General features: G+C 35.0%; 1 protein-coding gene across 1 annotated transcript in view; it reads right to left on the reverse strand.

Moving 5' to 3' along the window:
* LOC113494856 (ABC transporter G family member 20) overlaps positions 1-16,167 on the reverse strand; it is a 62,579-nt gene that overhangs the window by 17,290 nt on the left and 29,122 nt on the right. Inside the window, exons 2-6 of the mRNA XM_026873359.1 lie at positions 7,846-7,999; positions 7,338-7,445; positions 4,929-5,088; positions 720-856; positions 203-328 (exon numbers count right to left, since the gene is read on the reverse strand). Of these exons, the coding sequence (XP_026729160.1) occupies positions 203-328; positions 720-856; positions 4,929-5,088; positions 7,338-7,445; positions 7,846-7,994 (680 nt within the window). The 5' untranslated portion in view covers positions 7,995-7,999. The remainder of the gene's footprint in view (positions 1-202; positions 329-719; positions 857-4,928; positions 5,089-7,337; positions 7,446-7,845; positions 8,000-16,167) is intronic.

Below are 16,167 nucleotides of genomic sequence, written 5' to 3' on the forward strand. Positions count from 1 at the left end.
TTTCTTATAAACCTTTTTTTAGTACAAAAGTCCTCAAATAGTCAACTTCGGCAAAAAAATAGTGTCTTTGAAAATTCTGTAGGGTCTATCCAGGAGATTTTGGAAAGGCGTCTTTTCTTGAATTTCTACGAATACTTACTAAGTACGATAACACTGAACTGGTATTACACCAATTATTGAAGAATCAAAGTATTCGTTTTACCTCTGTCGAAGAACTGGATCTACTCCAACAGTGGGCTCGTCGAGGATAAGCAGTTCAGGATCGTGGATCAGGGCTGCAGCTAACGAAGTCCTTCTCTGCTGACCTCCAGACAGATTCTTGACTTGCCTGAAAAAGTATGACCATGAGTTACATGAGACTCGTGATGAGGAATAGAAAAATCTAAATCTCTGACTTTTTCGGCCCCAAAACCAAGAGCAGTTATTTTTATCGTCATTGTCATTAGTGGTAACTATGACCTTAAAAAGCTTGCCATAATGTAAGCATGAGGTGCAATGTAGTTTACGATTTCTCTTCCTCAACATAAATATTTCGGCTTTGTACCAAGGCAGTTAATTATTTTCCCTGGGATATACCGAGTCGAACCAAAGAAACAACCAATTAAACTTAATTAATTGGTTTCCAAAAAAATATAGTACGTAGGTACAGGCTTGCTGGCGTTTCTTCCAAATCAACCACTTCCCAGTCTTGACAACTATTACTAAATAATTTCTCTCACCTTGTAGGGTTCGGTAATTGCAGCAAGGCAATCAAGAAGTCTATCCGCTCCTCGACCTCCTTGGTTGGCATGTTCGCGATCCAACCGAAATAGATCAATGTTTCTCTGATAGAGAACTCTCCGAACAACGCTATTTCCTGAAACAATCATGTATAAATGAGCATAAAGTTAAATAAATAAAAAAACTACTCCCGTAGTAAGACCCTTGTATATCTATAGGTACTAATATAAAGCTGAAGAGTTTGTTTGTTTGTTGAACGCGCTAATCTCAGAGACTACTGGTTCAAATTGAACTTTATTGTGTATTAAATAGACCATTCATTGAGGAAGGTTTTAAGCTATATACCATCACGCTGCGACTAATAGGAGCGAAGATACAATGAAGAATGTGGAAAAAACAGGGCAGGTATAAATGATAACTTATATCTTCTAACCACGCGGACGAAGTCGCGGGCAACAGCTAGTTAATAATAATCCTAGTCCTAATAATCCGTGTGTCGCGGGAGGTTTCACAAATATTCAAGTCATATACAAGTAGACACCCAAACTCAGGACAATGGCTCTGCGCGGGGATCGAACCAAAGGCACGTCGCGCACGTGACCTCAACCACTCGGCTATCCGTGCATACATTCATCAGACAGTATCTCCTTATTCAGCCTTGGTGAGGGTTGCAGTTGCATATTAATTTTTACCCAAAACAAAAAGCGTTTTACATTAAAACTATTAAATGACATCCGTATATGAATGAGGTGCAGTCATTTGGCTAATTAAAATATAAATGAAAAGACTTCAAAATTTTACTAATGCTTAAAAAAAATTTTTGTACACCGTGATTTTTAGTCGTCTTACAAAAGCAGCCCAGCTCATGTATCCAATGCCTAGAACACGTTCATGATAAAAAAATAGGTATTAATGAGATTTGAAAAAAAATTAAATGCAATTTTTTATTCAATATTATGATGCAATTCGTAGTTTTTTAGAAACACAGCTCTGTTGCGAGCGCGGTCCGAGCCTTGTAACAATGGTGAGGGGCGCAGGCGGCGGCGTTTTTATCATTTTTAAGAGTATATTTCAGATTTCTCTTGTTTAATTTTCTTCGAACTTAATATCTTAGTTGATGATAAAAAAATAATAATTGCACCTAGGGGTATTTTACGTCGGATACATGAACTGGGCTGCTTTTGTAAGACGACTTAAAAATCACCGTGTATACATGTGTATAATATAAAAAGTTATATAACCTCATAATTAATGTATCTTTGTTCATACGTCCTGTTGCATTTAATATGATGTGAACAAATGTTATTATTCTATAATAGAATATTTAAATTAATGCAAATACTACAACATAAATTTCAAACTACCGTTACACAAATCATGTCAAAAGACTTGATAAAGTTATATGTTCATTATTAAAATTAATTGAAATAAAATAAACGACCTTTGTTAAGATAATAATTAATATACATAATTTAAATTTATTATCACGAAAATTGATCTTTTTCACATCAAGATAACGAAATAACTCTGCGTAAAAGAGCATTTTCTGTAATGCAGTAGTTATAATACTAGTTTATATTATTCGTTTTAAAGTTAACCATATTACCTTGGTATAGGCCTCTTCCCTTATAGGGAAGGTGTGAGCATTGATCAACCAATATGTCAGTGTTGTTTCTCAATCAATGAAGTAGAGAAATATACCGTAGCAGCTACCACTTGCGCAGAACATAATGATATAAGTGGCAAACAGTATGCGAAACACAGGTGCTAGCACTGTTCCCTTACTCTCTTGGCTCAGATCTATCTGAGGCTGCGGTAACCTTTTTGGACCTAATCTATACTAATATATAAAGCTGAAGAGTTTGTTTGTTTGAACGCGCTAATCTCAGGAACTACTGGTCCAAATTGAAAAATTATTTTTGTGTTGAATAGACCATTCATCGAGGAAGGCTTTAGGCTATAAACCATCACGCTGCGACTAATAGGAGCTAAGATACAATGGAAAATGTGAAAAAAAACCGGTCAGGTACACCTAAATCATAACTTATATCTTCTACCCACGGGGACGAAGTCGCGGGCAACAGCTAGTATCTAATATTAGGTCCAAAAAGGTTACCGCAGCCTCAGATAGATCTGAGCCAAGAGAGTAAGGGAACAGTGCTAGCACCTGTGTTTCGCATACTGTTTGCCACACAAAGGGCAAAAGAAGGGACATAGGGGGGTATTAGTAAGTAAAAAAATCTGACTCTGTTTTCGCTTAACCCAAAGTAGGAGGAGTCATTTATTTTGATGATTCCCCATCCAAAAACAAGAAGCCTAACCGTTTTAAAGTCAATTATAGAAGATGTGATAATTATTTTCTAAAGACACGCTACATTCTTTGCCCGCCTTTTTTCAATTCGAGACCCTTTATTCGGCAGCCTTGCCAGTCTTGCGATTACGGCTATCACACCTTTATTTATGATCTAATGTCAAATAATTTAACCAAAACTTAAGTAAGATTCACGAGCTTATGAATAGAAAATTAAACCTTGGACATCTATTTACTTCATATTTTTGTTATGACACAAAAATCTAAAAATAGTTTCTGTTGTGGTTTTGCCTCGAACACCTTTTGGGTATTTTGAATAAATTATAAAGGCTTTTTTTACGCCTGCGAATTTGATAATATTTTAAGGATATCCTAATACGAGAGGATGTTTTTTAGAAGGACTTAAATATTGTAAAACAACTCATAACTAAGAGACTAGCTTTTCCCGCGGCTTCGACCGCGTTAATTTCGGACATGTCGGTTATATCTCCAAAAAATGACTCTCTTTCTGACAATACAGTCGGGTAAAAAGCACCTAAATCCAGACTCAAACTTCTAGCCAAATTTTATCAAAATTGATCATGCCGTTTTAACGTAACACTGGATACACATCCAAACAAACTGACAAACTTTCAGCTTAATAATATTAGTATGATATGATTGTGATATTATGAGATGATATGATCCATTTCAACATGATACTTTCTAAAATACATGTTAATGTTTTTCTTTCAACGAAATATAGACAAAAACTCGACAGCCAATATTAAACGAAGATAAAACTATAAGCACGTTCTTAATTCTCTATCTGTTGCCGCTTGCAAGTTAAAGCAAAAAGGCAGTTAAAGTCACCTTTAATAATCTTTTAATAGCTTGCGACGTAAAATAGTGTTTGCTTACAAGTTAGTTATGTAACGAAACAAATGACATACGATACTTACCTACATAAACCTATTAATCATAGAATCACAAATCAAAGGCACGCTTCAGTGCTTACAGTTCTACCTACACACATGGCATTGACACAAAATATGTATAATATCATAACCTTTATTGCTATTATAATAAGAGTGACTTTCCTTTGTACTTTTATTGTTTGTGATCATAACATAAGTGGTATATTAGCCGCTTTCTGGCCACAAATTGCTGTGACATTAGATCGTAACTTGGGAACTGTAAGAAGTTATAAGTTGCGTGTTTGAACCTTTTTAGGGGTAGGTAAGAAATCGTTAAAAACCCTTGGGTACCTGACTGACGGGAAACTTCGAATAAATTAGTCTTTTCTCATTCCAATGCTGTTTTAGTTTAATTCGTTGGTTGAAATTAATCTTGGAAATATTTTTTTTAAGAAAACTCAGCTCACTTAGGCATTTCTGTCACTTGGGTTTATACAGATATGCTTAAATAACACCCATACATAAAACAAGCATTCATTTACACAAATACGAGCAGGGATCGAACACACGCCCCTTATAGTGATCATTAGCGCGAAGAATTAAACCATTCCACAAATGCAGTCCAAAATAACTTTTGGGCAAAGAAAGCTCTTATACAAGATGTGGATTGAGTAGCTACCGTTAAGTATTTGTTATACTTCCTACACAAGGATCAAAACAAACAAGTTCTAAATGTGTCAACCACAGACAGTTTAGCACTTAATTGACAAAGTTGGAACAATTCTCCAAGTTATGAAAAGACCTAACAATATAAGATTTGGGGTTAAGCACTTTACTTAAGGAGTATCTCTTCAAAAGACAAAAACTTTAATGTTTTCATAATGCTGTTTTTAGTTCCCTACTAACTTTGACAATGATTTATTAGTTCAAATATTCTAGTCTAATAAAGTTTCAAAATATCAATGATAAAGTTTTACTTCAGATACATTCTACATTCCTACCTGAGGCATGTATCCAATCCTTGGTCCTGGCACTCCACTGCCGGGGCTACCTGGTTTGCCACCCAGCACCCAAATCTCTCCAGAGTTCAGTCTTCGTCTGCCCACGATGCAAGATAGTAAGGTCGTTTTTCCACAACCTGATGCACCCAGGAGACCGTATCTGAAATCAAAGGTTTTTATAGTAATATAATGTTGTCAGTATTAGCGAGACGGATGTATTTCAAGTTCAATGGATGTGGAGAGACATTACCATTCTGGAAAATCTGTCGCCAAAATTGCAATTGGGAAAAAGAAAGAATATGATGATCAACATCTTATCACCGTCTCAAAGAAAATCCATACATTTTTTTGGTACGGCGAGGGAATCTTCATGGACACCCACTCTTCAGACTTCCCATGGAGGACACGAGTAGTGTCAGACTCTTTCTGACTAAACCGTGAACCGCCGTGCTACGTCATCCGAGTTGTTGTGTTGGTGTATGACAATGCATTGCAATCAAAGAAAACCCATCCTGAACCAAATCATATACAGCTTGGAGCTACAATGGTAACATTAATGATGTCACCATGTAGCGCCACACTGTCACTACTTAATTATTTTTCATTAGTCGGAGGCCCTTTGTCCCGAACAGTGTACGTTAATTTAATTTTCTGCCTACAATTACTAATGGAATGGCTCAGTCATTTCTTTTTCCACCCACGCTTGTCCTTTCACAAAGAATATTCCTAACTACTCTACTCTAATGATATTATCATTCCTTCAAACTAAAATACGTAACTGTCAAAGCCTTATCCATTTCAAAATGATACTTACAATTAAATGAATAAGATTTGTAAATCTGAACGACAATCCCACAGAAAAATTAAAACGCAATCATTCTTAATATAATTTCTCTAAACGGTCTATTTTCAAAAATGTCACAAATGCCTCCTGAAAAATGTCGTCGAGAAGGGACTTTGTTTGACAAACGGCCATTTTCTTTCAACGAAAATAATCAAGGAAGCGTTTTAAATAATTTGGACCAAATGGTCTGAGACAAGACGATAATGTTTTTCAATTTGCAGGCTGTGATAGAATGGGCTAAAAATGGATTCCTTAGTCAAGTCCTTAGTTATCAAGGTCATCTTGAGGATATAAAAATTAAACCGTTTTAGGTAATTTGCTCAAACTATTTGAATTGAAGTAGGGTCACTCAATTAGGTTCTCACTGAATAGATTTAAGCATAGATCACCACGCTTGAGCAATGCGGGTTGGGGATTACAGACTCCAATATTTTTAATCTAACTTTCCTTGCCATGTTTCCCCATGCTGTCTGTCCCTTTCACCGCTTTTCTGAGGTGCTTTACAGTAAATAAGTCAGTGCATATAACTGTGATAACAGTTTTATTGGAGCAATGCCTACGTTGGAATTCAGATCTTTACACCTCGTGCTTACACATCCATGAATAGGACCAGAAACTCCAGAAAGCAAGCCTCTAGAAGTTTTACTCTGTTTCTTGATCAATTTCAACTTGGAGAGTTTGCTTACAAAAAACTCAGTTTCAACCGCCAGGCTAAGCTATGGTTATTCCCTTTAATCATCGGGTATACGTTTCCTATTTATTTCACAAGACAGAAATCTTAACAGTGAATACAAGTTGGTAGGTACACAATTGTAATTCCTACACGCTTTGAACATGCACCCTTTTCTAATCAACAGCACGAATACATGTGCATTCATGCAAGAAATTAAACTGCTGAGGAGATAGGATAATGTAAGTACTCCTAAGAGAACACTGCAACGAGTTTTGCAATTTTATCGATATAAGAAAAATTCACATAATGGGTAAACCCGATCAAGTCGAAGAGACATCAAATAACTTCTGGAAAATAAATGAATGTCGAATATGTGCAAGACTTTTCATATTTTGCTTCGGTATTCAGATTTTTAGTAACTGTGTGTAACAATTGAATTATTGCTTTGTACAAAAATTCCAATAACTTTCGTGAAGAGCATTCATGATATTTGAAGACAGAATTCACATGTATTTATAGGGATCTTCTAACTAGTTTCAAAAAGAGGTTGTTCATGAGCTGACGCGGCAGAGTCACAAATCAAACTGCTCGCGAGATTAATGCCTTGGTCGGGAACGAAACTAGTCGGGAGATTCCGATAAATAGATACGTGTCAGCAAACTGTTATTAATTCATCAAGAAATATAAGTGTTTCTGAGGGCTCTTAAAGTTTTGATAAAAGCTACAATGCATAGACCTCAGAACTGACTGTTCTCAAATTTGATAGAGGATGGATATGAAAGGCAAGAGACCGATGAGAATAGCACAAATAAAGGGAGGCCTATACCGTTTGAGCAGTGGGTGATTCAAGACTGATGATGATGATGATGATTATTATTATTTGAATACTTACATGGTTCCTTTAGGCACTGTCATGTTGAGTCCATCTAGAATAATGTTCGGGTTCTTTGTTGTTCCATATTTCTTGTGTGCTCTCCTCACGCAGACAGCCTGTTGTTTTCTGTTGCGAAATACCTCAATTAATATTTCGTAAAAAAAAATATGGGTATGTCATATTGGGTACACGATTACAAAGAGTTGTCGTATAACTATCGAATGTAAACTTAACCACTATTATCAACCATATACAAACGAAATACAGTTTGTTTTTCCGTTACCCCGTATTTTTAGAGGAAACAATAAAATTAACAGCTTGCATCTCCTGGCAATCAGTGCCTTACTATTCAATAGAGCAAATTTTTTCGATAATTTACCGTATAACACAGTAAATAAAGTCTAATTTATTTTTAACTGTCAAGCTATCTCTTGGTACACCTTATGATATTACAGATGATATTTTTTGCTTCCCAAAAAGGATCGTATCTCACCCCAAATACAGTATAAATTGGTTTGAGACTTACCTAGAAGCTACAGTAGACTTCTGACTCTTGAACTGCTTGTGTCTCCTGGCGATGAGCTCTTTCTCTATGGTGCTGATGGTGATGGGGGCTTCCGGGGCGCGAACATCCTCCATGGATATCGTCGCGCCTTCGTTGTCGTAGGCAGGCATGGTTACTGCAAAGATAAAGTGAATTTAATTTAATGTTGCAAGGTAACCTTTCTTGAACATGTACAGGGCCAAAATCTAGTTGTCAAACTTCTTTTAGGTATTTTGATTAGGTGGGATTTTTGAATCTTCAAAATTGTAATTCAACGTCGCATTGATTTCGTATTGCTGTATTCTGTTTTAAAAAGTTGCCATGTAGGTATCTACATAAATAAAATCTTTTCACTTTTCAAACCAAAGCGTTTATGTTTTCAACGCACTGCCCGTATTAATATACCTCTACTACGAAGACAATTGAACTATTTTCAGTAATTACACAATCTTTAATACTTTTCAGGATTTATCTTAATTCATTACCATTTCTAACGATGAGCCTGCGACCGTGGTTTAACTTTGACTGACCAATGTCAATGCACAGGGTTGTTTTAATTCAAGGTGATATTTACACAAATAGAAATTACGGCACGCGAGGGCTAGCACGAAACCTACGTCACTAGATTGATGATAAAAGCTAAAAGACTTAGATAACTTCTAAAGAAAACATTAATAAGTAAAATTATTGAAAAAGGGATGAGCATCTCATAACTGAGTGAGTTGAGGTCACCACGTCAAACATGCCATGCGCGACATGTCGCGGTTTCGATCCTTGCGTATTACAAGCATTTGTGAGATAAACGAATGCTTGTTCTGAGTCTGGGTGCTTTGTGCATGTTACTTGAATGTCCGTGAAAACCCTCGCGACAAAAGCATCAAATTATTTAATTAAAAAATAATAAAGGCCAAAAAAGGAAGCCTATTATTTCTATAGTGGCATTTTAATAATCAAAATCAAAATCAAAATTCATTTATTCAAATTAGGCTACTAAGTAGCACTTTTTGAAGGTCAAGTTACATTGGACGGCACCCAGTTTCGCCCACCCATCACCGCTTCCTAAGTGCTTTTGCTGTGAGAGAAGAAACGGTGCAACAAACTCCCCAGCAGCACGCTGTCATTCCCATTACGTCAAATCGTTTAAAACAACTGTACCTATGGAGAAGACAGGTCAAAGTCACTTATCGAAACGAAATGTCATTTCCATACATTTAACGTGATTAAGCGCGTTCAAACAAACAAACAAACAAACTCTTCAGCTTTATATATTAGTATGGATTAAGATTTATATCTTGAACACATCGCTTTCAGCTAAAGATTAAAGCCTCCGATTTGGGTTGTCGGGTGCGAAACTCTTCGGGCGATCCTTATAAAAACATGCGTATAAATCGTTGTGAAGTTTAAATATTTTTAACCATGACATCATTGCGACTATTTAATTTTAATTTAAGTAAGGACATTAATCGCTACACAATAAAAAATGATTTATAATTCACTCATTATTCATGTCGAAGGTTAAGGTCTGGGGTCAAAGATAAAACTAAGAGGAAAACAAGCGATTAATTATTACAATGTATGATTAGGTAAGAATCAATCAAATGGACATGCCATTTTTTGTCAGGATTTTTTAACTCCTAAACTATAGAGTTGATTATGAAGAACTATATAAAAGTGACAAAATTAAATATTGCTCTAGGCACCAGAGTATTTCTTCAGCATTAATACAATTATTATTGGATAATTGTTACCGTATTTTTCAAGGAGCGGTTGCGGGTTCAAACACATGCATAACTTATGGAACATTGCAAAGAGTATTTTATTTTAAAGAGAGTTCTATGTATAAAGCGGGGCAGTTTTTAAACACAAAATAAAAACATTCTAACATTTGATAACATAGATTATTATTGAAATTCCTGAATAAAGATGATGATGATGTCTTTGGCTAAACCCAGGATTTAGAGATTCCAATTGAATGTTGGTTAGCAATCACGAACCTTCTTGTAAATGACGATAATTTCAAGAAATATGACAACAACAAATGGTTGCCCATACGTAATATACTATAGCTCATTATATGTGCACGCAGGTTGTTATGCTAAGCATTTACTTAGCAACTATTATGGTAAGCGATGGCATTATGGACACGGAAAACAATAATATAAATATGATTAGTGTTGGGAAGAAATTATGGATGAAAACGTTGATAAGTTTAAAGTAGTCTTAAAAATAGGGTACCATTTTCAATGGACTTAAAAAGGAGGTGGTTTTTAATTCGTCTGTTTTTTTCTTTAATTTTTGTTACTTCATTGATCAGGATTGGATGAAGAATTGTGGCTTCCTTTATTATTTTACGTAAAATAGCGGTCATTTTGTCCTATAAAAATGTCTTTTAGTTTAGCTCAGTAGTTATTTTTTAATTGTGCGTTTATGTTTTTAAAACAATACTATTACCGTAAAAAGCAGTAGTTTATGCACAAAGTTCAAGAAACATTATTCGGATTTTGGTTGGGTTGGCCAAATCTATTTTAACTGATTTAGTTGAAAAAATTGTTTACTCATTTCATGACGGGTTCAGTATACCTACACAAACCTATATAATGATAGAAAACCATTGAATCATAGCTCTAACCACGAAATGGTTGTTTACGAGCAACATCTCAATTACTAGTAATGTGGTCAAAGTGCTGTGGAAAATACCTGATTATACATATATGATACTGTATATAGGCAGATACATGTAACGAGATATGATATATGCAATCAGTTACTGCTTGATAATACAAGTTGATACTAGTAATGTTCGACTCGCGATCCCGCCGCGTCTGCTCATGATTAAGGACTCCGGTTGGGTCCGAAACTAGTCGGGCTACCCCGATAAATACGCGTGAGTAAACCGTTACATCATTTAATAATGATACTAGTAATATTTTAATCATCGGGCCGTATTCAGTTAACTACCAGTGTTTTACAAGGAGCGACTGCCTATCTGACCTCCTCAATCCAGTTACCTGGACAACACGACACCCCTTGGTTAAATAGACTTTCTAGCTTCTGACTACATGTAACGACTGTCAAAGATGTAGGAATAACATCCGGGACCCACAATTAAACGCACCTTCCGAAACACGGAAGAACTCGTTATGACAAAGATGGTCACCCATCTAAGAACCAACCGCGAGATCGATCCTCTTATGCAGTTATAGCTTAGCCACGAGCTCCTCCCCAGTAGTCCCTAGCAATATTTTGATAAGTATTTATATTCTGGCAACTTGGTCAGACTAAGAGACGGCAGGTGGACTGAGGAGGTGACTGAACGGAGGGCGAAAAAGGAAAAAGAAGCGTCGGTCGTCCGAGAACAAGAGGAGTCGACAGTGATCTGTCGAAAATGGGAAGGCTTATGCCCAGCAGTGGGTGGCCTAGGGCTGTGAATGATAATCTATACCTACTCTATACTTACTAATATATAAAGCTGAAGAGTTTGTTTGTTTGAACGCGCTAATCTCAGAAACTACTGTTCCAAAAAATTGACAAATTCTTTTTGTCTTGAATAGACTATTCATCGAGAAAGGCTTTAGGCTATAAACCATCACGCTGCGACTAATAGGAGCGAAAATACAATGGAAAATGTGAAAAAAACAGGGCAGGTATAAATCATAACTTATATCTTCTACCCACGGGGACGAAGTCGTTTCGTGTCCATAAGGTCTATCGAAATCGAAATCCTCTTAATAAGGGACCACTGTCTGGAAGTACCAGGCTTTATCTTACGAACCGTAAAAACTATATAATTGACATTTTATAGATAGTAATTTGGAAATCCAAGCTCATTCTTCTTCTATGCAAAATACGTATATTTCATTTTTGTAGATAGTTATTTTTATTTTATTTTTGATAATCTTTAAAATGGAATGTGACTTATTTATCAATAACTACTTTTAATACATAACAAGAACTCTTTCCTAACTTCTCATAAATTCCGCTACAAACCAGTTTTGTGACGTCATCAGAAATACCCGGACTCAAGGACAAAGGTCATGTTCACAGGGTAGGCTTAAGTTATTTATGTAATGGAAAGGTATTAACAATATATTTACATATCAACAAGCCTATATATTATAGCTTTAAAATGTATACAAATAAATTATGAGGCTGAAGAGTTTTCTTGTTTGGTGGCGCTAGTCTCAGGAATTACTGGTCCGCTTTGAAGAATGCTGTCAGTGGTAGATAGTTCATTTGTTGAGGATGTTATGATTACGGGAGTAGAGCAGTTACTAATTATGTAAAAAAACGGGAAAATGTTTTCTAAAATTGTAGATTCGGTTTGGGATATTCATCACGCTGTCATTAATATAATTAGCATATGTTAACACGAAACTGTATTGCGTTATTAACTTGAACACTTAGCAACATCCAACGTCCCACTATTTGGAACTTCGCATAAAGATAGGTTTAAGAATTGTTCACTACGCAAGCTTGCTGCAGGTTGACAATTTTAGATTTAAGTTTTTGTGAATCCCCGTTTCCTCTAATAGAGCAACCTTATAAGATAAAGTTGAGAACAATAATACTTTTAATTTTCTGCTTCTAACTTCTATACGACTGGCCTGATGGTCTAGGGGTTAGTGGCCCTGGCTACTATATCGGAGGTTGTGAGTTCGATTCCTACCAGGACAGATATTTGTGTGATTACCTCGATCGTTTGGTTTGTGTCTAAATGTAATTTATCCATAACTAGCGACCCGCAACGCCTTCGCACGGTTGGACATTTAATTTTTAAGCTTATTTCTTGGGATAAAATATAGCCTATACGGATTCGGAAGAATCCCTCTAAGTAATGGTAAAAGTGAAATCGGTCCAATAGTTTTTGAGCCTATTCAATACAAATATACAAAAATACAAAGGTTTCCCCTTTATAATATTAGTATAGATATGTATATTTAGAATATAAAGTATGTGTATCAGTTGTCTAGTACTCATAATACAAGCTTTGCTTAGTTTGTGGCTAGACAGCGTAGCGTGAAAGATATGGAATATTTTACGAAGTATATTAACTTGGAATAATATGTTACATTTTAAGATTTTTAAATGTTTAAACAATACAAAGTGACCTTTGCAGAGTTTTACCGTTCTTTGTTAAGAAAACTAATATAGTACCTCTGAACAATGACAAAACATTGTATAAGTTAAAACTACAATAGTTTAAAATAGTAAAACTTTTATTTGACTTCCTAAAGTGTTCAGTAAATCTTTTGTTATATTTAAAAGAAATAGTGTTGCATATTTAGAGTTTGTTGAACATAATTTTATATTACAGTATTGTTAAAACCTGTCAAAATCCGTAAAATAGACTGAAGATAATCAGGGTGACAAATAAATTAGTCTTCCTCCAAAACAGTTACCTATGACCATACCAACCGTTTCTTAACCTTGATTTTTACTATTATTTACACTTTATATTATTAGTAGGAAGGATTAAAAAGAAATGCGGTCAACATACATTGTTCTGAACCCAAAGTAAGTTGCTAAAGCACATGTGTTATGGAATTCAGATACAACGAAGGTACCACAAACACCCAGGCCCGAGACAATGTAGAAATGTGATTTTTTACATTGACCCGACCGGGGATCGATCACGGGATCTCAGAGCTAGCGACACTTTGAAACCGGTGCGTACGCCATTCGACCACGGAGGTCGTCAATTGTTTCAGCACTACCACTTACAACAGAAGCAGTAGGTTTATTATTTTAAACAATAAGCCACGCTTAGCTAAGCAAAGTCAACAAACTTAACGAAAACGGTTAAACTTGAGCGATTCCGACTCGATATTGTGTGTTTAGTTATAAATTTAAGCGAAAATTCCGTCGGGAGTAACGTTCTTACTATTTAGCGTTTGTCTAAGAGTATATTTGTTTGTGGATAAGGAAACCCAAATTTACAATATCGCATGAGTTTCAGTATTTGATTTTCTTAAAACAATTTTAAGGTCTGGGATGGGAGGCTGTGTTGTGCCAGAAATTAGTAGCAAAGAATGCATTCTTGAAGACATCCTGCCTGCTAGTTTATCGTAAAATGCCCCAAAATTGACTTACAAAAATTCAACCAGAACGACAAAAAATCAAGAAAAGTGAATGTATAAGAATGTGGTAAATCAGAATTACTATACTTCACTACGTTAAAACTTCTTTTCAGATTAAGAAAAACGAAGCATTGATTACTTTTAACATTGTGGAAGTGAGATAACGCTCTACAAAGCTCATTCAACATCTTTCTTCTACACCGAAAGTGTAAGAGGGACGCAAGAGTCTATAAGAGTTCAAAGTAGCCTACAAAACTGGAGATACTACAATATTTAATTAAAACCTAATTAGTGCCTGAGTTTGTAACGTGTTCACTGACTTGTGAAGGCTTGAGTAAGATTCCTACCCTGAACAATGACTGGGTTTTCACGTTTGGAAATTTCCAGTTGTAAATGTATCTGATATTTTATATTGGAAATGCATCTGACAAGTGGTTTTATTGAACTCTTCGGTTTTATTCGGAAGTTATTGTTTTTAAATGTTTCTTTGTTGTTAACTGCTCATCAAAAAAATGAATTATAATCTATATCTATACTAAACTATAAAGCTGAAGAGTTTGTTTGTTTGTTTGTTTGAACGCGCTAATCTCAGGAACTATTGGTCCGAATTGAAAAATTATTTTTGTGTTGAATAGAGCATTAATCGAGGAAGGCTTTAGGCTATAAACCATCACGCTGCGACAAAAAAAAACCGGGCAGGTATACCTAAATCATAACTTATATCTTCTACCCACGGGAACGAAGTCGCGGGCAACAGCTAGTAGGTAAATAAAAAGTCTACATTAAATGTTTATTTTTTGACTGTTTCCTACGTAAAATTATCTTAACCACCAGAAACGCCTCAAAGAAGTGACATCTGCTCTGCAGTTCAAAACTAATGAACGGAGATACATTTTTATTTACAAGAACAACTAAACAGCAATTAATTTTTTGCTAAAAATTAATGTACAAACCACCCAAAAGCTCTATCAGCATTAAAAAGCAAAATAAAATAACGCAAAAATAACTGTTTTAAATAACAAAAGCTATTATAATAAAAGCAAAGAAATCAAACAGAACCGAGAGGTTAGCCACCTATTTTGCGTCATTATAATTATGTTAACGTCACTGACTTATATGACGCGCTTTGGTAATCATAAACAACTATGATAATACGAATTATATTTATAAAGGTGCCTCCACATCTACCTACAGTACCTAAGCTTGGTCGAGATGTAATTTGGCGCTTCGAAAAACAGATAGAAGTTCTTCTCGTTTTTTAGAGCGAGATCAAATTATACATTGTTGAGACTGCGTTATTATAACATATATTCATGAAATACATCCTGAAAAAAATGTATTTTTTGTATCAGAAAATTTTGAAACTCTTGAAAATAAACCGAAATTATTCATAACAGGAAAAAACAGAAACTGTGAAATTGTCCCCTTCAGAGGAAAAGGAATATAAATAAATTTTAGGGGCACCGCGACTTAGTTTCCAAATAATTGTCTGTCTTTTTATTATAAAAACAAGAAACAATTATCAATCGCTTTGATATTACAAAATCTATCACATTATAGCACATTATACCTATATGTAATATTACCAATGTAGCTTATGCTCATTGAATCGCTACCCCTTCCTCCACCACCTACATTTGTCTCTGTAACGTTACATTACATTCGGACGTCGTGATCTCTAAGTGAGCGCGCACCTTTATATCAAGACCGGTCAAAAACTTGTTTCACATGGACATTGATCGAAAACTTATAAAAAGTTAACCTAAGGTTATACAGCAGACATATCAGTAAATATTGTTGAATACGAAAATAAACCTTGTTTATTTAGTAATAAAGGTGTTTTTTGTTTAAATTTTAGTAGTTATGTAGTAAAAAATTGAAGTTTGCATGTTTGTCATGCTATTTGTGTGTAGTTATTGATTATATCGAATAATTTTATTCCAATGTTGTCATTGGAGGATTAAAACTATAAATCATTAATCGAAGTTTTTTTACCTATTAATTAAATCGGTTATTAATGCTCCTAAATCCTTACTAACTTTTTTAGTCGTATGTTTTAGAATATAATTAGTTAAAATCAAAGTTAACTTCTTCATGTTTTGTTATCAGATTGCTCGGTTGCCAAAACGTTCAATAGTAATAGGTAATTCAGTGGACACTTAGATTTTCATTACAACAGATACATCATTACACTAACTTAAAAAGAGACACTAAAAATATAAAAGCA

The sequence above is a fragment of the Trichoplusia ni genome, chromosome 6 (assembly GCF_003590095.1).
Source record: "Trichoplusia ni isolate ovarian cell line Hi5 chromosome 6, tn1, whole genome shotgun sequence".
Lineage (NCBI taxonomy): Eukaryota > Metazoa > Arthropoda > Insecta > Lepidoptera > Noctuidae > Trichoplusia > Trichoplusia ni.